The 25727-nt window shown below is 37.3% G+C and overlaps 1 protein-coding gene across 3 annotated transcripts in view; it reads right to left on the bottom strand.

The window, feature by feature from the left end:
- The window catches only part of LOC133650953 (rho GTPase-activating protein 26-like), a 155146-nt gene that overhangs the window by 26067 nt on the left and 103352 nt on the right, over nt 1–25727 (bottom strand). For all 3 annotated transcript variants that reach the window (XM_062048760.1, XM_062048758.1, XM_062048759.1), the window contains exons 17-19: nt 24259–24317; nt 6499–6604; nt 4739–4898 (exon numbers count right to left, since the gene is read on the bottom strand). In XM_062048760.1, coding sequence (XP_061904744.1) covers nt 4739–4898; nt 6499–6604; nt 24259–24317 — 325 coding nt within the window. The remainder of the gene's footprint in view (nt 1–4738; nt 4899–6498; nt 6605–24258; nt 24318–25727) is intronic.

Below are 25727 nucleotides of genomic sequence, written 5' to 3'. Positions count from 1 at the left end.
AATTTAGTAATATAAAAAGAACATTACCTTGTAATAAGGAAATTTTAGCTATGTACTAGCTAAATGAAAACAATTTGCATTATCGCACACCTGATTTTTTACTTTAGGAGTCATTGTATTTCTAAAGTCAAAAGAGACACATTCCAGTCTTAAGAATTCTAAGAATTATTGCCCATTATTTGCTTACCCCATTTGCAGATTTTTTTTTGCTTGAAATAAGAAATCATTTGCATTTAAGAATAACTGTTTTTGCAGTCTAAAGCGTGATTGTCCGTGTCCTTCAGCAGAGAAGCAAAATGTGCGCGCATTTGTGGCTTTGTGTTGTTGCTATAGCGACACCTGTATGCAGCCCCGCTGAGGAGGAGAGTGCATGTGCCGCTGTATTAGGTACACCACATGCACCATTTGAACAACAGCCTTCGTAAACATGTGGTTTTCAAACGCTGAATACCTGCAACACATAATAGAAAATAAAACTCCATTCATTTAAAGGCCTACTGAAATGATTTTTTTAAATTTAAACGAGGATAGCAGATCCATTCTATGTGTCATACTTGATCATTTCGCGATATTGCCATATTTTTGCTGAAAGGATTTAGTAGAGAACATCGACGATAAAGTTCGCAACTTTTCGTCGCTGATAAAAAAAGCCTTGCCTGTACCGGAAGAAGCGTGACGTCACAGGTTGAAAGGCTCCTCACATACCCCATTGTTTACACCAGCAGCGAGAGCGATTCGGACCGAGAAAGCGACGATTACCCCATTAATTCTAGCTAGGATGAAAGATTGTGAAGGACTAGAGTGCAGTGCAGGACGCATCTTTTTTCGATCTGACCATAACTTAGGTACAAGCTGGCTCATTGGATTCCACACTCTCTCTTTTTTCTATTGTGGATCACGGATTTGTATTTTAAACCACCTCGGATACTATATCCTCTTGAAAATGAGAGTCGAGGACGCGAAATGGACATTCACAGTGACTTTTATTTCCACGACAATACATCGGCGAAGCACTTTAGCTCCGGAGCTAACGTGATAGCATCGGGCTTAACTGCAGATAGAAACAAAATAAATACACCCCTGACTGGAAGGATAGACAGAAAATCAACAATATTATTAAACCATGGACAGGTAACTACACGGTTAATGCTTTCCAGCCTGGCGAAGCTTAACAATGCTGTTGCTAACGACGCCATTGAAGCTGACTTAGCAACGGGGCCTCACAGAGCTATGCTAAAAACATTAGCTATCCACCTACGCCAGCCAGCCCTCATCTGCTCATCAACACCCGTGCTCACCTGCGTTCCAGCGATCGACGGAAGGACGCAGGACTTCACCCGATCATCCGTGCGGTCGGCGGCTAGCGTCGGATAGCGCGTCTGCTATCCAAGTCAAAGTCCTCCTGGTTGTGTTGCTGTAGCCAGCCGCTAATACACAGATCCCACCTACAACTTTCTTCTTTGCAGTCTTCATTGTTCATTAAACAAATTGCAAAAGATTCACCAACACAGATGTCAAGAATACTGTGGAATTTTTCGATGAAAACCGAGCTTTTTGTATTGGATACAATGGTGTCCGCATACTTCCGTTTCAACGATTGACGTCACGCGCATACGTCATCATATCTAGACATTTTCAACCGGAAGTTTAGCGGGAAATTTAAAATTGCACTTTATAAGTTAACCCGGCCATATTGGCATGTGTTGCAATGTTAAGATTTCATCATTGATATATAAACTATCAGATTGCGTGGTCGGTAGTAGTGGGTTTCAGTAGGCTTTTAATAAAAAATATTTACAAAAATATGTGTTTTTGGGGCTTCTGTCATTTTGCACACTTACACAAAAAACAACCAAACTTAACGACCCCTTTTCTGACAATGCACAAAATAAATATATTTAATATTTCTTTGACGCATTCTGAGACACTTTTTGTCTATTTGGTGTGTCTGGGATTTTTTGAAGTTGAAACATTTTTTTTGTCATTTAAAACATGTAAGTTTAAAAAAAGACATGTCATAAATGTTGATATAAAATTAATATACTGGGAAAGTTCAATAATAAAGTTGCTTGAATCAAATCAAGAATGTCTCAGACTACCTGCAAATCCCAATCAAAAAATCGAAATGGTTTGTTCACTTCGAACACTTCAGTCAACACAGACGTCATAAAGTCATCAAAACTTTAAGCATTTACAAACAGCACCAGCATTTTGGAACAAGGATGAGGTGATAGAAGAAAAGTTAAATATAATAAATCTATTTATGGCAGCATAGGAGAGAGTTATGTACAAGTTTCACTTTTACATCGCATTGCCAATAACTGGTATGTTCAAAGACCCTACGTGTATCAGATAATCTGTACTTTACACCCTAAAGCATGGGTATCGAACTCATTTTAGCTCAGGGGCCACATGGGGGGAAAATCTATTCCGACATGGGCCGGACGGGTAAAATAATGACATAATAACTTAAAAATATGACAACTTCAGTTTGATTAACTTTGGCTCAAAATAGAACAAGCACATTTTGAAAATGGACATATCCCAAATAAATAAATACACTTCAACTTAGTTGAAAATTCAGAAGAAAAAATTGGTGCAGTTTCAAAAACACCATGAAGAACACACTGAACTTAAGACTTCATCTCAATGTATCTACAAAGCAAGTAAACTTTAAAGTCACAGCCCATCTAGGATTTTTAAATAAAGCATAAATAAAACTCTTATGTATCAACTACCTCATGTGTAATTTCCACATAATTAATGCTGTGCTAACTCAACAAACCTCACAAACTGAGGTAGAAAATATTCAAGAGGGTTGAGGTACTCCCTGCCTCCTAGGCATCACTGTGTATTGATAGAAAAATAACAGCTGTGCAATGTGGGAATAATTTCCAAACCAAAAATAAAAACTTGAGACTTACAGTATTGTAGTAAATCACACAATGTTCACTTTCTTTAAATTTCCACAGAAGACAATAATTTCCACAGAACTATATCAATGTGCAGTGTCTCATGCAGCATTTTAAGTGGGGTCACCAATTGTTTATTTTACTCCTGTTTGTTTTATGTTGGGTTGAGTGGGAGGAGTCTCAGCCCCGCTTTACCGTGTACCTCTTGCTTGGTATACATGCTCGCCCCAGTACAAACTGTTTGCTTGCCTAACAGAATTGCTATTGCGACATCCAGTGGACACATTTAGAACAGCAGTTTCTTTATTTTAAAAATGCAGCTCTATTTTACACTTAGTAAACTCATCTCGCGGGCCGGATTGAATCTGTTTCCGGGCTGGTTCCAGTTTACATGTTTGACATCCCTGCCCTAAAGTGAAGGGAAACTTGACATATTTATAATCATATATAAAGGGAAACTGCACTTTTTGGGGGAATTTTGCCCATCATTCACAATCCTTATGCAAGACAAAAACACATGTTTTCTTTTTTTCATTAAATAAATGCAATCAAAAGGCCACTTACAAAGCAGCCTATGGGAGCCGCATTATTTTGCCTCTAAAAGCCATTAAAAAACATACAAACACCCCATTAAAGTTGTATATATATGCTATAAGTATATATGTAATGTAGTAACGGGCACATTTATAATATTTACGTAGTTTGATCATTTTAAGTATACACGGAGGTTTAATTTAAAAAACGCATCACAATGTTTGCCATTTCCCCCCTACATCACTCATCACTCACTACAACCCTAAACTAACACCCTCCCCGGATTGCTAATAATCAAATGTAAACAATCAAATGCAGATACTTTTTCTTATGCCTTCTGATCTCTCTCTCTCTCTCTCTCTCTCTCTCTCTCTCTCTCTCTCTCTCTCTCTCTCTCTCTCTCTCTTTCTCTCTCTATGTCCACTACTTGCTGTCCATATCCTACCCCCCCCTCCACACCCCTGATTGTAAATAATGTAAATAATTCAATGTGATTATCTTGTGTGATGACTGTATTATGATGATAGTATATATCTGTATCATGAATCAATTTAAGTGGACTTATTCGGGTGTTACCATTTAGTGGTCAATTGTACGGAATATGTACTTCACTGTGCAACCTACTAATAAAAGTCTCAATCAATCAATCAAATTAGTACTCACTGCAAACTTCATGAGAGCCAACAAGCATAATAAAACATCACATACTGTACAATGTCTGCGGTCATTAGGATGCTGACTGATAGAATCTTTTTTCAGATGAAGAATGACTCATAATCCTTGCGAAGAAAAAAGTGTTGGAACCAAGCGTCTTTTCGTGTCGTTCTTGCCATTTCCAGGTCTAAATTGTCAGAGTGTACCAACATGTCGGAATACATCCTCATCCTTTTACTTTCCAGGTAAAAGGCATAGTGTATGATCGAAACTAAACTTCCACGAGCAAATGAAGCAGCTTACCACTCGATGTAAACATTGGCGCACACGCTAGTGATCACGGCGCCGCTATATACAGTTTGTCTGCGTTAGCGCTTGTAATACAAACTCAAAAACCTAATTAATGTGTGTTTTTATAAAGATGGTTTTAACCAAATTCATCCATTAATTGTTTTTTTTAGTGCATGTAAACATACCAAGTGTGTGTGTCTATCGAATGGAGACGTTGGGTTTAGGGTGGGATGTGGGCCCAAAATTTGGTGTGTCGCCCCTGTCTGCGTCAGTGTGACAGGAAACACAGTCTGTCTTTTTCAGCCCTTTTTCATACTAAAATTAAACTTTTATCAGGGTGCTCTTACCCTCTCATGGTGCTCAATGAGAATCTCCACTACAATGTTCTGGAACTTGATGTCCATTATGGCCGCCACTGTCTCCTCCTGGGGGCGGAGTAAAGTTGGCCCAAAAACAACGCCCAGATTGGCGACAGTCATCAGGTTGTGCTGGTGGTGATTGGCCACGCTGTTGGAGATGTTTATAATTATAACTTATTACAGTTAGCAGGGTTTGTGAGCTAGTTGACATCATTGATACAGAACATCCGGAAAGTATTCACAGCGCTTCAATTTTTCCACATTTTGTTATGTTACAGCCGTATTACAAAATGGAACAAATTCGTTTTTGTCCTCAAAATTCTACACACAATACCCCATAATGACTATGTAAATATATTTTTATTTTATTTTGAAAATGTGTTGAAAATAAACTAAAATCACGTGTATATATATTATTTTTCACAGTTTTTGCCACCAACCTCAAAAGTTTACAGCAAATTAAGAGGCAAAAATTAAAATATAAAATCAAGTCAAATTAAAATCAGAAAACACAATCATAAAAACAATCACAATTAAGTTAAATCTAAATCAAATACTGCAGATAAAATACTTTCAGTTGTCTTATGCACAATTAAATAAAAGGGTTTTCAAGCAAGTTTTCAAATTTTAGGAGCAAAAAACAAACAGTTTTACCACGTTTGGTCCTGACTCTAGGCATCAGCAGGAGACCCCTATCTGAGGTTCTAAGAGCTCGAGATGTACAAGTCAGAGCTGTACTTTGGCACAGAACCACGTAAAGACTTGTACACAAGGAGAGCTATTTTAAAGTCTATTCTCTGAGCAACAGGAGGTCAGTGCAGTGACCTAAGCACGAGACCAGGGATGGGCAAAGTACGGACCGCTGGCCACACACATTGGTGTTTTTAATCCGGCCTGCCAAATATTAGAACAGAATTGAGCAAAGATCTGTTTTGAGAACTGCCACAACAAAATTGATACTAGACTTCTACGCACTAGCAAAAAAACGGTGATCAACAACACTGCTTCCACTAAAAGAAAATGTAAGTGTTAACACTTCAATACCATTTTTATGTTTCTTTGATGTTCTGATATGATATTGTATTATGATTAAATTTATAAAACTTATATGATATGCTTTGAAATGCATCATGAGCTCACCCGGCTCGCCTGTCAAATTTCAAAAGCCAATTTGGCCCTTTGGCCAAACAGTTAGCCCACCCCTGAACTAGACTAATATGGTCAAATGTCCTGGTTCTAGTCAGGACTCGAGCAGCAGCATTTTGGATGTGCTGCAGCTGCTTTACATATCGTTTAGAGAGCCCAGTGAGAAGGCCATAAGTGTGCCAAGCTTGTGGCATCGTATTCAAAAAGATTTGAGGCTGTAATTGCTGCCAACAAAGTATTGAGCAAAAACTGTGAATACTTATGTGTTTATTGTTTTATTTGTAATAAATTTGCAATTATCAAAAAATATATTAATAATAATTCACATTGTATTCATTTACTGTGTGTAGAATTTCAGAACAAAAATGAATTTAATCCATTTTGGAATAACAAAATGTGGAAAAAGTGAAGCGCTGTGAATACTTTCCGCATGCACTTTATCCATGTGGCATATTACACAAACATGTTTTCCTGTGCTGAACCTAATTCACTGTGCTCTGCCAACATCACATATCGCCTGTTACACAAAGAAGTAATGGCCTGCAGTGTTGAACACAGCTAATGGCTTTGTGATTGAATCCATGTTTTTTTTTTCTACCTACTTGGATAAGTGTTTGGTGAGCAGTTCCAACATCTGCCTGTTCTTCTCAGGCAGCCTGTGCACCAGAGCATGGATCTCTGTCACCCTGGCCTCTGGGTTGTCCAACTCTGTAAATCACACAGGCGGGGAATTAACACTTGGAATGTAAGTAAGGAAATGTCAGCTGCTGCAAACTCATAACAACCATGCATATATTTGACCTTTGGACCGTGGCTCTGGTTCCTTTCTCTAAGTTCTCAGTGAGCATGATTGTTTGCACCTGGACCCTACAGTGCTCGAGCTGCTCTTAATTAGCATATGTAACGCCGTCTGTTTCCCCACAGAAGCAAGCGAGTTAAATTGAGCCGTGAGAAAGTGTGCTCCAGATAAAACATTTACCGTACAATAAGTGTAAAGCTAAAATTAATTGAATACAATTTCATTGTTGCATTCATTTCAACAATTTAGCCTTTTGCCCTTGTAAGGCAATGGCGATGTTTACTTAGGCTCATTTAGCAAGTGAACAGTTACAAATTAGGTAAAAGAAATTGCCGGAATGATAGTGCATGATATTCTGCATGCAATTCTTATATACTGTAGCAGTTTTAAAGCAACCTTCCATCCAAGATTTCACAGGCTTTTTTTCTGATCGTTGCAGCATTACACAGCCTGCCATCATTTCTATCGATGGCTTCTTGGGCCATTATTGATTGGGTGCTCGTCATTAGCATGTGACTCTGCTTGTTCTCCGATGAGGCCGTCAAGTTGTGCTTCAGTGAAACTAATACCTTTTTCGTTTTTTTGCGTTTTCCCATGTCGTGAAATGCATCATGGTGGCCATGGGATAATATCATCTACACTTGACTTTTCGACCTCATCCCTAACAAAAAAGCAAGGGCGGATCACTGCACCTCAGTGTTTTATGACTTCCCTCATATGCTTCTGGCACCTTGTCACTGTGGAATAAAGGGGACTTGAATAAAGTTCAGAAATATATAAGTCATTGAAAGAAGATGTAAAAAAGCAGTGAACAGTAGCTTTTTATCAAAAGCTAGAATAGAAATAATACGCTTTTTATTTTCTTAATTACTTCACCCATGATGACATTCCAAAGAAGCAGCTAACAGATAAATCGTCAGTATTTTAGTCCAGACTTAAGGACCATCATTTTGCAGGTTTAAACTGCTTTGAACCAAAATATCAGTTTGTACATGTTAACCTACTTAGTGGCCTAGTGGTTAGAATATCAGCCCTGAGATCGGTAGGTTGTGAGTTCAAACCCCGGCCGAGTCATACCAAAGACTATAAAAATGGGACCCATTACCTCCCTGCTTGGCACTCAGCATCAAAAGTTGGAATTGGAGGTTAAATCACCAAAAATTATTCCCGGGCGCGGCCACCGCTGCTGCTCACTGCTCCCCTCGCCTCCCAGGGGGTGATCAAGGGTGATGGGTCAAATGCGGAGAATAATGTCGCCTCACCTCGTCTGTGTGTGACAATTATTAGTGTTTTAACTTTAACAAGCTAAAATGATGATCTATTCAAAAAAAAAAGATTAAAGGCACACCTTTTTAATCAAGTTTTTTACTGAATATTTAAACTCTCCTTAGGCTCTTAGTTTTTATCTGTTATTTTCTATTTTAATGCTGTTATTACCATTATTCTCACTGTTTTATTCATTTGTTTTCCTATATATATACAGTATATATATATATATATATATATATATATATATATATATATATATATATATATATTAGGGCTGCAAATCTTTGGGTGTCCCACGATTCGATTCAATATCGATTCTTGGGGTCACGATTCGATTATATACATTATATATATATGTATACATATATATACGCTTGAATTCGCAGCAGCTTTTTAAGACCGTTGCAGGCAAAATTTGGAAAAACAAAAGCTGCATTGATGTTTTACTAATTTATACCACACAAACTTAAAAGTAGACACTAGATGGCAGCAGCAAAATACTCAGAGCTCATTATCAAATTACTGTACTTTTTAATTATAACTAATAGTAATTATAAATATAAGAAAACATTTCCTTATTGTTTCCTTACTGCTTTGTCGTCCACAAGTTACATACATTCTCTGTGTATGTTTTGTGCTTCATTTAAGTTCCAACAAATTTAGGAGCATTTTTGAACTGTATTATAGCAGTCATTTTTGTTGGTAATTGAGAGATAAGAGATTATCATCACACTTCAACCCCTCGGTCATGTAAATGCTGAATCTTTGCAAGGTCAGCGTTGTGAATGAAAATATATTCTCGTCTTACCCTGGATAAATAAATGTTAAAAACATATATGAATACATATAAACCACCATAATGTGAGGATGGTGGACACGTGTACATATAATGCATATAAACACACCACAAGACTCTTAATGGACAAAATACCAACATTATTACAGCCAATACTGTAAATCTACATTTAATTTACATACATTTTATTTCAATATTGACATTATCAGGTGTGCTTTTAATTAACTTTACAAGATGGCAGCAACTTCATCTACCTCTGCATGCACTTGAACACACCACTGGTTACATTTGCTATACTGATTGTTACAACAAACTCATCAGTGATATTATTGCTGAAAGAACAGTTGGTGCATTACCACCATTGCGACACTGGTTCTGTTGATGCTAGGTTGAGCAATACACTTGGTAATAAATAAAGACCACATGGTCTTACTTTCCACTTTCTCATGCACTCCAAGTCATTATCAATGTTGATTTAAATTGCAGGTAAGTTGTTTTATATCGCACTTTTCATGCACAAGCAAGTTGTAACACAAAGTGCTTTATAGCAGTTTAAAAGAAAAGAGAAAACACAAGCGCACGCGCACACTATTGACAATAACAAGACATGACATGGCACTGAGGATTGAGGGAAAAACACCACCTTTTAGCTATCCACACTGTAAATATACTAAAAATATACCTAATATAAAAAATAACATATTTGAAATATAAATCTATATATACAGTATGTATGTATGTGTGTGTATATATATATATATATATGTATATATATATATATATATATATATATATATATATATATATATATATATATATATATATATATATATATATATATATATATATATATATATATATATATATATATATATATATATATATATATATATATATATATATATATATACCCTAACCCTAACCTCTCCAAGGTTTCTCATAGTCATTCACATTGACGTCCCACTGGGGTGAGTTTTCCTTGCCCGTATGTGGGCTCTGTACCGAGGATGTCGTTGTGGCTTGTACAGCCCTTTGAGACACTTGTGATTTAGGGCTATATAAATAAACATTGATTGATTGATTGATTGAAATCGATTTATAAAAAAATAATATAAAATATATTATATATATATATATATACATATATATATATACATATATATATATATATATATATATATATATATATATATATATATATATATATATATATATATATATATATATATATATATATATATATATATATATACATATATACATGTATACATATATATATATATACACATATATATATATACATATATATATATATATATATATATACATATATATATATATATATATATATATATACATATACATATATACATATATATATATATACATATACATATATATATATATACATATATATATATATACATATATATATATATATATACATATATATATATATATATATATATATACATATATATATATATATATATACATATATATATATATATATATATATATATATATATATATATATATATATATATATATATATATATATATATATATATATATATATATATATATATGTATATATATATATATATGTATATATATATATATTAGGGGTGTGGGAAAAAATCGATTCAAATTCAAATCGCGATTCTCACGTTGTGCAATTCAGTATCGATTCTCATTTTTCAAAAATCGATTTTTTTTTTTCTTCATTTTTTTTTTTTTTTTTTTAAATTAATCAATACAACAAAACAATACACAGCAATACCATAACAATGCAATCCAATTCCAAAACCAAACCCGGCCCAGCAACACTCAAAACTTCAATAAACAGAGCAATTGAGAGGAGACACAAACACGACACAGAACAATCCAAAAGTAGTGAAACAAAAATGAATATTATCAACAACAGTATCAATATTAGTTACAATTTCAACATAGCAGTGATTAAAGATCCCTCATTGACATTATCATTAGACATTTATAAAAAATTTAAAAAAATAGTGTCACAGTGGCTTACACTTGCATCGCATCTAATAAGCTTGACAACACACTGTGTCCAATATTCCCACAAAGATAAAATAAGTCATATTTTTGGTTCATTTAATAGTTAAAACAAATTTACATTATTGCAATCAGTTGATAAAACATTTTCCTTTACAATTATAAAAGCTTTTTACAAAAATCTACTACTCTGCTTGCATGTCAGCAGACTGGGGTAGATCCTGCTGAAATTCTGTGTATTGAATGAATAGAGAATCGTTTTGAATCGGAAAAATATTGTTTTTGAATCGAGAATTGCGTTGAATCGAGAATTTTTTTTTTTATAATTGAATCGTGACCCCAAGAATCGATATTGAATCGAATCGTGGGACACCCAAAGATTTGCAGCCCTAATATATATATATATATATATATATATATATATATATATATATATATATATATATATATATATATATATATATATATATATATATATACTGTATATATATAGGAATAAAATATAAACAAATGAATAAAACAGTGAGAATAATGGTAATAACAGCATTCAAATAGAAAATAACAGATAAAAACTAAGAGCCTAAGGAGAGTTTAAATATTCAGTAAAAAACTTGATTAAAAAGGTGTGCCTTTAATCTTTTTTTTTTTAAATAGATCATCATTTTAGCTTGTTAAAGTTAAAAGACTAATGATTGTCACACACACACGAGGTGAGGCGACATTATTCTCTGCATTTGACCCATCACCCTTGATCACCCCCTGGGAGGCGAGGGGAGCAGTGAGCAGCAGCGGTGGCCGCGCCCGGGAATAATTTTTGGTGATTTAACCTCCAATTCCAACTTTTGATGCTGAGTGCCAAGCAGGGAGGTAATGGGTCCCATTTTTATAGTCTTTGGTATGACTCGGCCGGGGTTTGAACTCACAACCTACCGATCTCAGGGCTGACATTCTAACCACTAGGCCACTAAGTAGGTTGACATGTACAAACTGATATTTTGGTTCAAAGCAGTTTAAACCTGCAAAATGATGGTCCTTAATTCTGGACTAAAATACTGACGATTTATCTGTTAGCTGTTTCTTTGGAATGTCATCATGGGTGAAGTAATTAAGAAAATAAAAAGCGTATTATTTCTATTCTAGCTTTTGATAAAAAGCTACTGTTCACTGCTTTTTTACATCTTCTTTCAATGACCTATATATTTCTGAACTTTATTCAAGTCCCCTTTATTCCACAGTGACAAGGTGCCAGAAGCATATGAGGGAAGTCATAAAACACTGAGGTGCAGTGATCCGCCCTTGCTTTTTTGTTAGGGATGAGGTCGAAAAGTCAAGTGTAGATGATATTATCCCATGGCCACCATGATGCATTTCACGACATGGGAAAACGCAAAAAAACGAAAAAGGTATTAGTTTCACTGAAGCACAACTTGACGGCCTCATCGGACAACAAGCAGAGTCACATGCTAATGACGAGCACCCAATCAATAATGGCCCAAGAAGCCATCGATAGAAATGATGGCAGGCTCCATCACATCAGCCCTCAGGGGCCTGAAGCTGTCAATGATAAGCTCTCAACTGCAGAGGAGTTAGAACACACATAATTAACACACACTGATTCTGAAGTTCACACACGTTCAAATTCAAGTTCAAATCAACCAACATTTAAAAGTGCATGCAAAGGAAGACGTAACTGCTGCATGGTGTCTACAAGTTAATAAGAACTGCGTCCGCATTATTGACTTTACTGGTTTGGAGTGCCTGAGAAAGTTGAAAGGAAAACATGGTCCTTAATAAACAAGTATACTGCACAACACAGCAGAAACAACAGAACCAGTGTATAAAGCCAACTACTGCTAATATTGCAGTAATTAATAATAGTACAGCAAGTGTAACAGTTGAGTCGTGCAACATTTTATACTGTATGCAGAGGTAGATAAAGTCGCTGGACGTTGACCACTCATGATCCTGCAAATGTGGCTACCGACTTTTTTTGCAGTTAATAAAAACTTAATCAGGAAGTTGCCTACAGCCACACTGGACATGTTTTTTTGTTGTTTGTTCAATCAATCAATCCGGGTTTATTTGTATAGCACCTTACAACACCATAATGGTGCACAAAGTGCTTTAAAAGACAAATAAGTTTAAAAGCAAGTAAAACCACAAATTTTTAAAACCGTAATAATAAATACTTAAAGCAACTGTTTGTTAAAAGCCAATTTAAACAAATATGTTTTTAGTTGAGATTTAAATGCTTCTTGCTCCGTGCTGGCTCGCAACTCAGGTGGAAGGGAGTTCCATAAGTTGGTGTGCGGATGCGGAAAGGGAACGATCACCCAATTTTTTAAGTCTAGTCCTTGATACTTCCAAAGATGTGTGTAAAGATGAGTGCACATTCCTTGGTGGGTGGCGAACAGTTAAAATATCAGCCCAGAATGCTGGGGCCAGACCATTGATGGCCTTAAAATCAAAAAAGAAGGATTTTAAAATGTATTCTTAAAACATACTGGGAGCCAATGGAGAGCAAAGAGAACCGGGGTAATATGGGCATGTTTTGGAGTATGAGTGAGGAGGCGAGCAGCTGCATTGTGTACTAACTGGAGCTTGTGGAGGAGTGACTGATTTAGTCCATTATACAGGGCATTACAGTAGTCCAGTCTAGAGCTGATGAAGGCATGAATGGCGTTTTCAAGGTCTGCCCTCTGCAGAAAAGGCTTCACCTATGCCAAAAGTCTCAGCTGGAAAAAGCCTGCTCTAAGTTAATGTGTTTTTCAAATTCAAGGTTGCTGCCAAATATCACACCCAGATTTTTCACAGCAGGAGCGAGGGGTTGGGGTGCTAAAGCTGGGTGCACTATGACGTGCATCAGGGCTAAAAACAATGTACTCTGTTTTGCTCTCATTTAAATGCAGAAAATTATGTGACAGCCATAGTTTAATGTCATTGAGACAGCGATGGAGGGAATCGAGTGCATTTCTGTCACTTAGCATAACGGGAAAATAGAGCTGTACATCATCAGCATAAAAGTGGAAGTAAACATTGTATTTGTATATGATTGAACCTAGAGAAAAAAAGAATAGGCCCAAGGATTGAACCCTGGGGTATGCCAGAAGAAAGTGGAGCAACTGTGGAGGAGAGATCATGAGTCATTACTGAAAAGGACTTTTGGGAGAGATATGAGGAAAACCATCTTAGCACATATCCACGTAGGCAAAGGCAGTGCTCCAGGCGGGAGTGTCAAAGGCAGCTGTGAGATCCAAAAGGACCAGCACAACAGCATTTTGGGTGTCAAGGGCCATAAGAATGTCATTTTGAACTTTTAATAATGCTGATTCTGTGCTGTGGCGACGCTTGAATCCTGATTGAAACTGGTCAGCAATATCATTAAGGGACATATATGGCTGAAGTTGTGCAAGGACAAGTTTTTCCCATGATCTCCGACAGAAAAGGGAGTTGTGATATTGGATGGAAGTTGGATAGTTTAATAAAACCCCAGTGGTTAATTGTGTTCCGTAGAGGTGCTTAAAAAATCTTTTTTTTTTCTTCTTCAAAATAATCAATTGTTGGATTACAACATTAAACAACTTGATATTTTCATTGATACTGCTTTTCTTAATTTTTGTTTAACCTTTTTTTTAGTATTTTTTTTAGTAAGTATTGTACTTGTATGTTTTCTCAATTGCTTTATAAATTTCTACCCTAAGTATTGTAAAGCTGCTATTAGGTTGGAGTTGCTGTATTTTTTTTGTGATTTTTGCAAATAACATTTCAGAAAAACATTTTTAGGCCAACACTGCGCCTATAAGTTTTACGTGTTTGTAACCTGAAACATTTTTTGAAAAGGTTTTATTACAATCTGTATACCAAATATACAGTATAATGAAAATCGAGTTGAATCGAGAATTGACTCTGGATCGAATCGTCAACCCGAAAATAGGAATAGAATCAAATCGTGAGTTGCACAAAGATTCCCACCTCTAGCGTTTAGTCTTATAAGACAGTGGTCCCCAACCTTTTTGTAACTGCGGACTGGTCAACGCTTGAAAATTTGTCCCACGGACCGGGGGTGGGGGGTGTATGGTATTTTTTATTTTATTTATTTATTTATTTTTTTGTCATAAAAAAATACAATCATGCATGCTTACGGACTGTATCCCTGCAGACTGTATTGATCTATATTGATATATAATGTAGGAACCAGAAATATTAATAACCGAAAGAAACAACCCTTTTGTGCAAATGCGTTTGAATGAGTGTAAATGGGGGAGGGAGGTTTTTTGGGTTGGTGCACTAATTATAAGTGTATCTTGGGTTTTTTATGTTGATTTAATTTAAAAAATATATAAATATACACTACCGTTCAAAAGTTTGGGGTCACCCAAACAATTTTGTGGAATAGCCTTCATTTCTAAGAACAAGAATAGACTGTCGAGTTTCAGATGAAAGTTCTCTTTTTCTGGCCATTTTGAGCGTTTAATTGACCCCACAAATGTGATGCTCCAGAAACTCAATCTGCTCAAAGGAAGGTCAGTTTTGTAGCTTCTGTAACGAGCTAAACTGTTTTCAGATGTGTGAACATGATTGCACAAGGGTTTTCTAATCATCAATTAGCCTTCTGAGCCAATGAGCAAACACATTGTACCATTAGAACACTGGAGTGATAGTTCCTGGAAATGGGCCTCTATACACCTATGTAGATATTGCACCAAAAACCAGACATTTGCAGCTAGAATAGTCATTTACCACATTAGCAATGTATAGAGTGTATTTCTTTAAAGTTAAGACTAGTTTAAAGTTATCTTCATTGAAAAGTACAGTGCTTTTCCTTCAAAAATAAGGACATTACAATGTGACCCCAAACTTTTGAACGGTAGTGTATATATATATTTTTTTTTAAATTTTTTGTGCGGCCCGGTACCAATCGATCCACGGACCGGTACCGGGCCGCGGCCCGGTGGTTGGGGACCACTGTTATAAGAGACTCTGCGGTGAATAAAATATGTATCATCTTGAATATTTATGGCAACACAATGATTGAATAACAAAATACAAAATTAGGGATATCCCGTTTAACATTTTTGGCCTCAGATCTTGATCCTATTTTAAGTTCCGACCCGATACTTTGATATTAGATCCTAAAACTGAAAAATCAAGTAAGTAACTGAAGTAAACACAATAACACAGCTCCTTTTATTAAATTAAGAATTTACTAGTATTGCCATATTAAATTTTTGGTACTGAATGCTACATACAATATTTTTAACAAAATGTGACTAGTGCACAATCACTAAACAAAAGCTAAAACTACTGTTGGCTCCCATTTTAAACATTTGGGGTTTGCCCTCAAAGTTCTCCTGGAGTTTGTAAACAATAAAAAATAAAAAAAATTAAAAAAAAATTCTGTAATTAGACAAGAAAAAGAAAAATATCAATCTAATCAATTTAGTATTGTTAACATACTGATCCTATACTAGGTATCAAGAGTATCGACATCTGAATGGATCACTCATATTGCTTGTGTCGTCCTGCTTGGTGTGTGTGTGTGTAGCATGCTTAGCCATTCCTTTTCCTCCAGTGATAATGTTACATGAAAGAAAGCAGGCGGTGAGGATTAGTATCTTAGAAGCGGCTTTGCACTGTGGATAGACGACGCATTTGTTGCAGCTAGCGCTCAAAATTCGAGCCAATGTTCTGGGAATATGGAAATATAATTGTGTCTCCCTGGGCGTGCATCCCGTTTGAGGGAATCTTTCATGTGAGTGCAATCTTTAGCCATCTAAACGCTGGGACTGGCTACATAATGATGGCCGATCAGTAACAAAAGGCAATTATTGGCCGGTCCATGACATCTTTAATTAGAATACAATGTAATTCGAAATAACATTAAAATTAAACCATAAGAAGTCCCTTTTTTGTTATGAGTCAGTATTTTTCTACCAACTGCACATTTTTCCGCTGACAATGACGAAAGCTGTCATTAAAATACATTGAATAATTAACTAATTAGTAACTTTTTAATAATGTGCAATCATAATTTCAATCATAAAGAACACATATTGACTCACTCCTACTTACTATGCGATGCCACACTACTAAAAAAAACTAATATCTTTGTAGACTTCCTCTGTCCCAAAACTTTTGCTAAATAGTGCACCTCTGGCGGGTATCCAAGCGAATCCATATATTTTTGCCCACTGGTTCGCTCTCTTCCACTCCGTTTTACACTTTCCCCTTTCAGGCTGCCTGCCTATGCAGTTTGCCGCTTGTGAAACCCGAGGAGGCCAAGCAAGAAGCCAGATGCGGGCCTGTGGGCTGATTAAAACCAGGAGGAGTGAGTCTGGGAGTTCACCCCAGGACACCGGCTGTCCTTAAATCACCTTGCAGCTTGTGGCTTGTTTGTTAATAAATGAAAAAAAATATTGGCATGAAAAGAGTGCCATAAACGCTGTACTGAACTCTCACAACGCAGACATGAAAACCAAACGCAAGGCGAGATGTTGAACTTTATGTGTTTTGAAAATCTGTCGGCAGCCACATTTTGAAATTTAACGATGGTCCAAAACCCTTAAAAATATGATTGGTTGGCGTTGTTTCAGTATTAACCCACGTCAGCACTTTTTCCCCCTCCTTGCCAGAGACACTCCGTCATTTCCTGGACTTCCTTTCTCTTGATAGCTCAGTTTTATAGCAGCTTTGGCCACAGACAAACCGGGAAAACGGGTCAGGTATGTGTTGTGGAGCGTGAAAGGTACGCCTACACCCGAACACACCTGAGATTTGTGAAGAATAAAAACAACTTAATGAAGAGCTATCGGATTGCAAAACCAGTCCAAACTAAAGCAAGCTAAGCTAACCTCATTTTAAAATAAACTAAAAGTCTTATACTGTGCTTTTTTTTAACAGTTTTAAATACAGTACATGGCACCAAATTCTGGCCCCCCGTAAACAAGACTCCTAAAGGGGCCCCATCGCACCCTAAACCCACCGTCGCCCCCTTATGCACACACACTTGGTATGTTGACATGCATTAAAAACTAATTATTGCATGGATTTGGTTGAAACCAGCTTTTTAAATACAGATGTCAAAACTTTAATGGTGTTTTTGACTCTTTAAAGCTGGATTAACATATCTACAACATATTTGTATACAACCACCTTAATAATTTTGTTTTGTTTTGAAAAAAGGTTGTTTTATTTAAAAAACAAAAAGTGAGAATATGAATTTTCATTATTCACTATATGATAATAAATCCTTCAAGTTTTCCTTTACTTCAGAGTGTAAATATAAATCCTAATACATCATCATTATTATTATGATGCTGCCACAAATAGATTTCTATTATACAAAATCCAAAACCAGTGAAGTTGGCACGTTGTATAAATCGTAAATAAAAACAGAATACAACGATTTGCAAATCATGTTCAACTTATATTCAATTGAATAGACTGCAAAGACAAGATATTTAACGTTGAAACTGGTAAACTTTGTCATTTTTTGCAAATATTAGCTCATTTGGAATTTGATGTCTGCAAACTGTTTCAAAAAAGCTGGCCACCATCTATGGTCCGTAATATCATCAAAAGGTTCAGAAAATCTAGAGAAATCACTGCACGTAAGCGGCAGGCCGAAAACAGACATTGAATGCCAGTGACCTTTGATCCCCCCCAAAAAAATTGGTCTCCTCAGTTCCCAAACGTTTACTGAGTGTTGTTAAAAGGAAAGGCGCTGTAACACAGTGGTAAAAAATGTCCCTGTGCTAACTTTTTTGCAATGTGTTGCTGCCATTAAATCCTAAATTAATGCCCATCCATCCATTTTCTACCAACTGTCTTTTTCGGGGTCGCGGGGGTGCTGGACCCTATCTCAGCTGCATTCGGGCGTTAGGCGGGGTACATCCTGGACAAAGTCGCCACCTCATCGCAACCCAAATTAATGATTTGCAAAAAAAATTGTGTTTCTCAGTTCGAACATTAAATATCTTGTCTTTGCAGTGTATTTAATTGAATATAAGTTGAAAAGGATTTGCAAATCATTGTATTCTGTTTTTATTTACGATTTACACAACGTGCCAACTTCATTGGTTTTGGGTTTTGTATTTGTACCTTTCTTCTATCACCTGATCCTTGTTCCAAAAAGCTGGTGCTGTGTGTGAATGCATAAATGTGAGCTTTGATGACATTATGACTCTGATTGGAATTAAGTGTTCCAAGTTAGCTTTGCCATATTTTTAGAAGACATTCCTAATTTGATTCAAGCAACCTTACCTAGTGGTTACAGTGTCCGCCCTTAGACTGGAAGGTCGTGAGTTCAAACCCCGGCCAAGTCATACCAAAGACTATAAAAATGGGACCCATTACCTCCCTGCTTGGCACTCAGAATCAAGGGTTGGAATTGGGGGTTAAATCACCAAAAATGATTCCCGGGCGTGGCCACCGCTGCGGCTCACTGCTCCCCTCACATCCCAGCGGGTGAATGTGATGGGTCAAATGCAGAGGATATTCTCACCACACCTAGTGTGTGACAATCATTGGTAAGAAAGAGAATTATTGAACTTCCATGGCTATATTAATTTCACACAGTCGGCTTTTAGCCCCCCTGCCAATTTTTTTAAGCCCAAGGCGACCCCCCCAGTCAGAAAGTTTGGACAGCCCTGATTTACACGATATGCTGTCATGTGTGACAGTGGAAATGTTCACATTTCAGCCTACAAGAATTGCACTTCCAACTAGTTGATGTGTTTAGCTCACATTACGGTAACATTAACACTGTTATAATGTCATACCTTACTGTAAAACGTGCATCCTTTGTGGTACAGTGCATGCTATAGTAGGTTCTCTACGTCTTGGTCTCTCCCATGTGCACACACACACCAACTATGGTTGTAGTGTACCATTAAAAATAGCTACTAAATAAATCAGAAGTTACTCTGCAGTTACTCAGTACTTGAGTATTTTTTTCACTAAATACATACTTACTCTTGCTTAAGTAATTATCTGGAAGACTACCGTACTATTTACTTTTAAGGGTGGAATGCCATCTCCGGGTTGCGGAGGAGACCCTGCCCCAAGTGGAGGAGTTCAAGTACCTCGGAGTCTTGTTCACGAGTGAGGGAAGAGTGGATCGTGAGATCGACAGGCAGATCGGTGCGGCGTCTTCAGTAATGCGGACGCTGTATCGATCCGTTGTGGTGAAGAAGGAGCTGAGCCGGAAGGCAAAGCTCTCAATTTACCGGTGGATCTACGTTCCCATCCTCACCTATGGTCATGAGCTTTGGGTTATGACCGAAAGGACAAGATCACGGGTACAAGCGGCCGAAATGAGTTTCCTCCGCCGGGTGGCGGGGCTCTCCCTTAGAGATAGGGTCAGAAGCTCTGCCATCCGGGGGGAGCTCAAAGTAAAGCCGCTGCTCCTCCACATCGAGAGGAGCCAGATGAGGTGGTTCGGGCATCTGGTTAGGATGCCACCCGAACGCCTCCCTAGGGAGGTGTTTAGGGCACGTCCGACCGGTAGGAGGCCACGGGGAAGACCCAGGACACGTTGGGAAGACTATGTCTCCCGGCTGGCCTGGGAACGCCTCGGGATCCCCCGGGAGGAGCTGGACGAAGTGGCTGGGGAGAGGGAAGTCTGGGCTTCCCTGCTTAAGCTGCTGCCCCCGCGACCCGACCTCGGATAAGCGGAAGAAGATGGATGGATGGATGGATAAATCTTATTACTCTACAGTAACAGTACTCTGACTTGAGTAATTTTTTTGGCTACTCTACCCACCTCTGTTGGAAAATAAAAAAAATATGTTCAAAAACCCATGACGAAATAGGTTTTTCTCCTCATGATGTCGTTAAATCACAACTTCAAAAGTGAGCACTTGCACGCCTCTTCTCTCAAAAGTGGAGCAAACAAGTGAGGGGAATGATTGGATTTTTCCCACATTTGGTGCTCATAAACCGGCACTTGGGGCACATAATGCTGTTCAAAAATCCTCTAAGAGTCACTTTTGAGTAATGGGGGACCTTGAATCACCCCAAAAGCTGCAAGACTGAAGAAGCAAAGGAGAGAATTGTAGTCACTGTGGGTGTCCTTGCAACTTAGCAACCTAACTGGCTTTTTGTTTTTTTGAAAAGATGACCTTTTTAGGTTATTTAAACTCTTTACATCTACAGTATACCAGGGGTCTGAAAACCAGTAACTAGTTACAGTTACTAGTTACTTCATTTCAAAAGTAACTCAGTTACTAACTCAGTTACTTACACCAAAAAGTAATGTGTTACTGTGAAAAGTAACTATTTAGTTACTTCTTTTTTTCTTCTTTTTTTTTTAAAGCTTCCATTAATGCCCTTTTAGCCTTCATTTCAGTACTGTTATTGCACTGGAGAATAATACAATCTGTTGATCAACTTGACATGCATTTGCATCACTGAACTCTGCCAAGCAATGTGGTCTACATACAACACACAAAGACAAAGATATGTTTCAAAGGGCCAATTTATTTCAGGCCAGAACAAATTGACAAAACTATTTTAAATAGCTGCAACATAACATACATAAGTAACAAACAGCATAACAACAACATAGCTGTAAAGCAAGGAAGGCACACACTACTACATACACAAAGTCTAACCAGGCGTTTTTTTCTCAAGGAATTCTGAAACAAAATCATGTCTGAAGCCCAGAACACTCTACACCATGGGTGTCAAACTCTGGCCCGCGGGCAAAAATTGGCCTGCCGTGTAATTTCACTTGGACTTTGAGGCGATATCAAATTAACACTAGAGCTGGCCCGCCGATTATATACAGCGGCGGTGCCGCGGTAACACCACATTCACCGCTAATTCTCATACTTGCCAACCCTCCCGGGAGACTCCCAAATTTCAGTGCCCCTCCCGAAAATCGTCATGTCCGCTTTTCACCCAGTCCAATGAGTACTGGCCCAGTCACATAATATGTGCGGCTTCTGCACGCACACACAAGTGGATGCAACGCATACTTGATCAACAGCGATACAGGTTACACTGAAGGTGTCCGTATAAACAACTTTAACAATGTTAGAAATATATGCCACACTGTGAACCCACACCAAACAAGAATGACAAACACATTTCGGGAGAACATCCGCACCGTAACACAACATAAACACAACAGAACAAATACCCAGAACACCTTGCAGCCCTAACTCTTCCGGGCTGCAATATACACCCCCGCTACCACCAAACCCCGCCCACCACAACCGATGCACGGAGGGAGGGGGGTTGCCGACCCCTGATCTATACTGATATTGTACATAGCATTGTATATTTATATGATCTCCAAGGGAACATTCTATTTTTTTTATCATTATCAAAACTGAATTTAATTACACAGCAGGCCCTTGAAAGTCAAACACCCCAAAACTTGGAGTTCTAACAGAATTGCTGATTGAACAATTGATCTGATTTAAAAAATGCATACATGATTATAGTAAAGTCCATTTCCAGTTTGCATAATTTAAGAATGTCAGAAAAATAAAAACCTAAAAAGTGGTATGTTTTGCTTTTTTTGTGTCATAAACCCACAGCAGGGTGCTGGTGATGGAAAACAGGACAAGTGTTGGCCCTGCGATGAGATGGCAACTTGTCCAGGGTGTACCCTGTCTTCCGCCCGACTGCAGCTGGGAAAGGCTCCAGCCACCCCGCGACCCCAAGAGGGACAAGTGATAGCAAATGGATGGATGGGTGATAAAAATCCATAGACTAAAACTACAACTTGCCATGTAGTAAATAATCTATAATTTGAGCAGTCAATGAAATATCAGCTCCATGGACAAATATATACAGTTAGGGACGGGGACCGTTCACATTTTAACTGATACAGTACTGATTCCCCATACCAGGGAATTTATAATTTTTTGTACTTTTGTGGGTGTTGTTAAATTTTTTATTTTTTTTCCAATAACGTCAACGTTTTTATTGTAACATTTAAAATCAGCCGATTATGACAACTGCTGTCCTGTTGTTATACAGTATCTTGTTTCATTATCACATTTCTGAGTCTCATTTGCAGGTATGACACAAAGGGCCTGATTTACTAAAGGTTTACGTGTCCTTAAACCTGTGTAAACCTGATGGCACACGCAAAGCTGATCTACTAAACGTGTGCAAAGTGAATTGCGTCTGTTAAGTAAGCAGAAAACTAGGAGGAGAAGATGCAAATATAATAATTTAGCACACGCAATGTGATTTAGCAACACTCCTCACTGTTTTGCGTGAATTAATTTGCGTTTTACAGTATTTAGAAGGACGTGCAAACTGACAGTTCCACACACAGCTGCAGGATCAGTGCTTGTGCTGCACAGACAGACAATGGACAGACGAGAATCCTCCGTCCTAAATCTGAGTAAGCGTTTTGGACAGTCAATATTGGACATTGTCTATCCAGCAATTTCTTTTTATAATTGTATTGCTGCTGGATGACTACTGGGGCTGATTAAAATACAAATTCAATTAATGTGTGTCTAGGTGTCTGCTGGTGGTTTTTTTGGGTTTTTTTTAATGTCGTTCCGTTTTTTTTATTTCGGAAATATTTTAATGCGCTGGTGATGCTATCTACAGCCTCGCGCACAGAAGTAAGTGTCAATGTGCATATGTTTCTGTTGTCTGGATTGCGATTCTAAAAAAGTGTTACAGATTATAGATGTGTGCTGCAGGTTTAACACTTTGCACAAAGGTAGTGGCATGATAACAAGAATGTGCAGAAAAGTGTCTCCATGGTATGCACACAAAATCCTAATTTAAATGAGGCGTTCTGCACCACTTTTCAATTGCACACAGATCACAGGCAACACGCCCAGTCATAGTACACGCTATATTAGTTATTGCACACACTGTCTAGCGTGTGGTATTTGGATTTTGGTAAATCCGTCTCTAAGTTTCATTGCAGTTGCAAGCTCAAGACGTTAGATGGTAGTAGAGTATAGTTCATGGTGTATTGGTCAGTTCAGTATTTACGGTCTGTTGCGCCCTACAAAGTGTTAATACAGTACGTATTGTACTTATTAAGCACCAGCTGTTTGATTGTAATGTGCATCTTTGTAGTAGTTTTCATTAACAACTTTGAAGATGCTTAAATTCAATGTAAAATTGCTAATGCTATTCAGTGGCATGTCAATAGCAAAGCTTGTGTATATTAGCATAAAGCTAGCGCATTTTTGGACGAATGGAGCCTTACTTAACTTAAGCTGAAGCGTTTTTTGAGTCAATCCCTTGTTGGCATTGAAAATTGCAAATTTTACTTGGTTGTTTTATTACATTAAATATCTTATTCATATGAAAGTATGTCAAATATACCAGGGGAAAAATATCTATTCAACCGGTCTTTTCCACTTTGGAGGCTCCAACATATTGTGAAAAAGCAATTGTCTGATTTAACATGGCCTCAACTTGTTTGAGGCACAAAAGGCAGCAACAAGTAGACATGTGTGACATTTAAGCCTGTGAAGGAGGAATACTCACTGGCAGCCTTGATGAAACTCCTCTGGTACTGATATGTCATGAGGGGTCCAGGGAGCACCCTTTTAAAAAAGATGGAAGATGAACAGAGAAGAATGTCAGCTGAAATTGGAATTTGAAATAAAAAATAAAAAAAGTGTCTCAAAAAGATAAATATGCAAATTTTAGGATACTGCTGATCATAAAGCATCAACTGGCAATCTGCTCGGAAATAAGTTTTATTGTGTTCTACCTCTAGTTTGCCTACACCAAAAAACTATTTATTGTTATTATTCCGCCGCGCTCCACAGCTCACGTTTTTATCCGATCGGAACGTTCCTGTATTAAAACGTTGGCACGACCGGGAATCGTGAGCTCCCCCAAAACATGTTTTCAAAAATATCCCAGAATATCCAAAATTCCAGTTTTTCTAGGACATTATCTCAGTGAAAATGAATGGGCCATTTTTTAAACTTGCACAATTCACACATTTCTCAACCAATTTGACTGTTGCACCATCCACACACTCATCTCACATTGGACAATCAAACTACCATTTTCCAAGTTCATAACATTTCCAGGAATTCCCAGAATTCCCGGTTTTCCAAAGCCCTATTTTCCCCTCTTCCTGGAAAAGTTTTCACAGTCCACATTTTTCAACCGTTTTTGTCCATTACACTTTCAAAACATTCTTCTTAATTAAATTGTTTGTTTAATTGTTGTTCATTTCAAAGCGACATCAGTGCGTAAAAATTTCCGGTTTTCCCGAAATTCCAGGAATTCCAAAATACAATATTATGACAATTATTTTAGTATGTCAACATTTTTCAATCGTTTCGAAAAATTCCAACACCAACTTATTCATATCATCTAGTACAATTGTTGTATTAACTATATTTTCAAAAATTCTATTTTTTCCCAAAATTCCCATTCAAATGAATGGACTTATTCATAGTTATATAATGCCAAACATTCTCAAAATGTTTCGATCGATCAACCATCAACCCACACTGCTCTTCACACATGTAGAAAATTCTCGGTTTTCCTGGAATTTCTGGAAGATTTCTCGCTATTGACAATGAATGGGAAATATGGAATTGACAGCATATCCCACATTTCTCATCCGATTTGAACCGACGTGCGTAAGCACGTTAATTGTTAGCATACTTGTAAGGACATGAGCATGTTAACGTTTTATCCTAGCTTTTTTTTTTTGCTAATTTGGTATGTTTAAACCTGATATTTGTGATAGCCAGTGTCGTCTTGCAAGTATGGTAATAGTTAACTTGCATTAACACGTTAACTGTTAGCATGCTAACGTTTTACGCTAGCTTTTTTTTGCCAATCGTGTATGTTTAAACCTAAAAATCATGGTCTGTGAAACTCGGTTCTGCCGACCAAGTTAAGCTGATAGTTTATCGGTGTTACCACGTTACCTATTAGCATGCAAACAATTTATGCTAGATTTTTTTGCTAATTGTGTATGTTTAAAC

The sequence above is a fragment of the Entelurus aequoreus genome, linkage group LG05 (genome assembly GCF_033978785.1).
Source record: "Entelurus aequoreus isolate RoL-2023_Sb linkage group LG05, RoL_Eaeq_v1.1, whole genome shotgun sequence".
Lineage (NCBI taxonomy): Eukaryota > Metazoa > Chordata > Actinopteri > Syngnathiformes > Syngnathidae > Entelurus > Entelurus aequoreus.
Note: the sequence above shows the minus strand (reverse complement) of the source record. Positions and strands in the feature narration are given on the sequence as shown.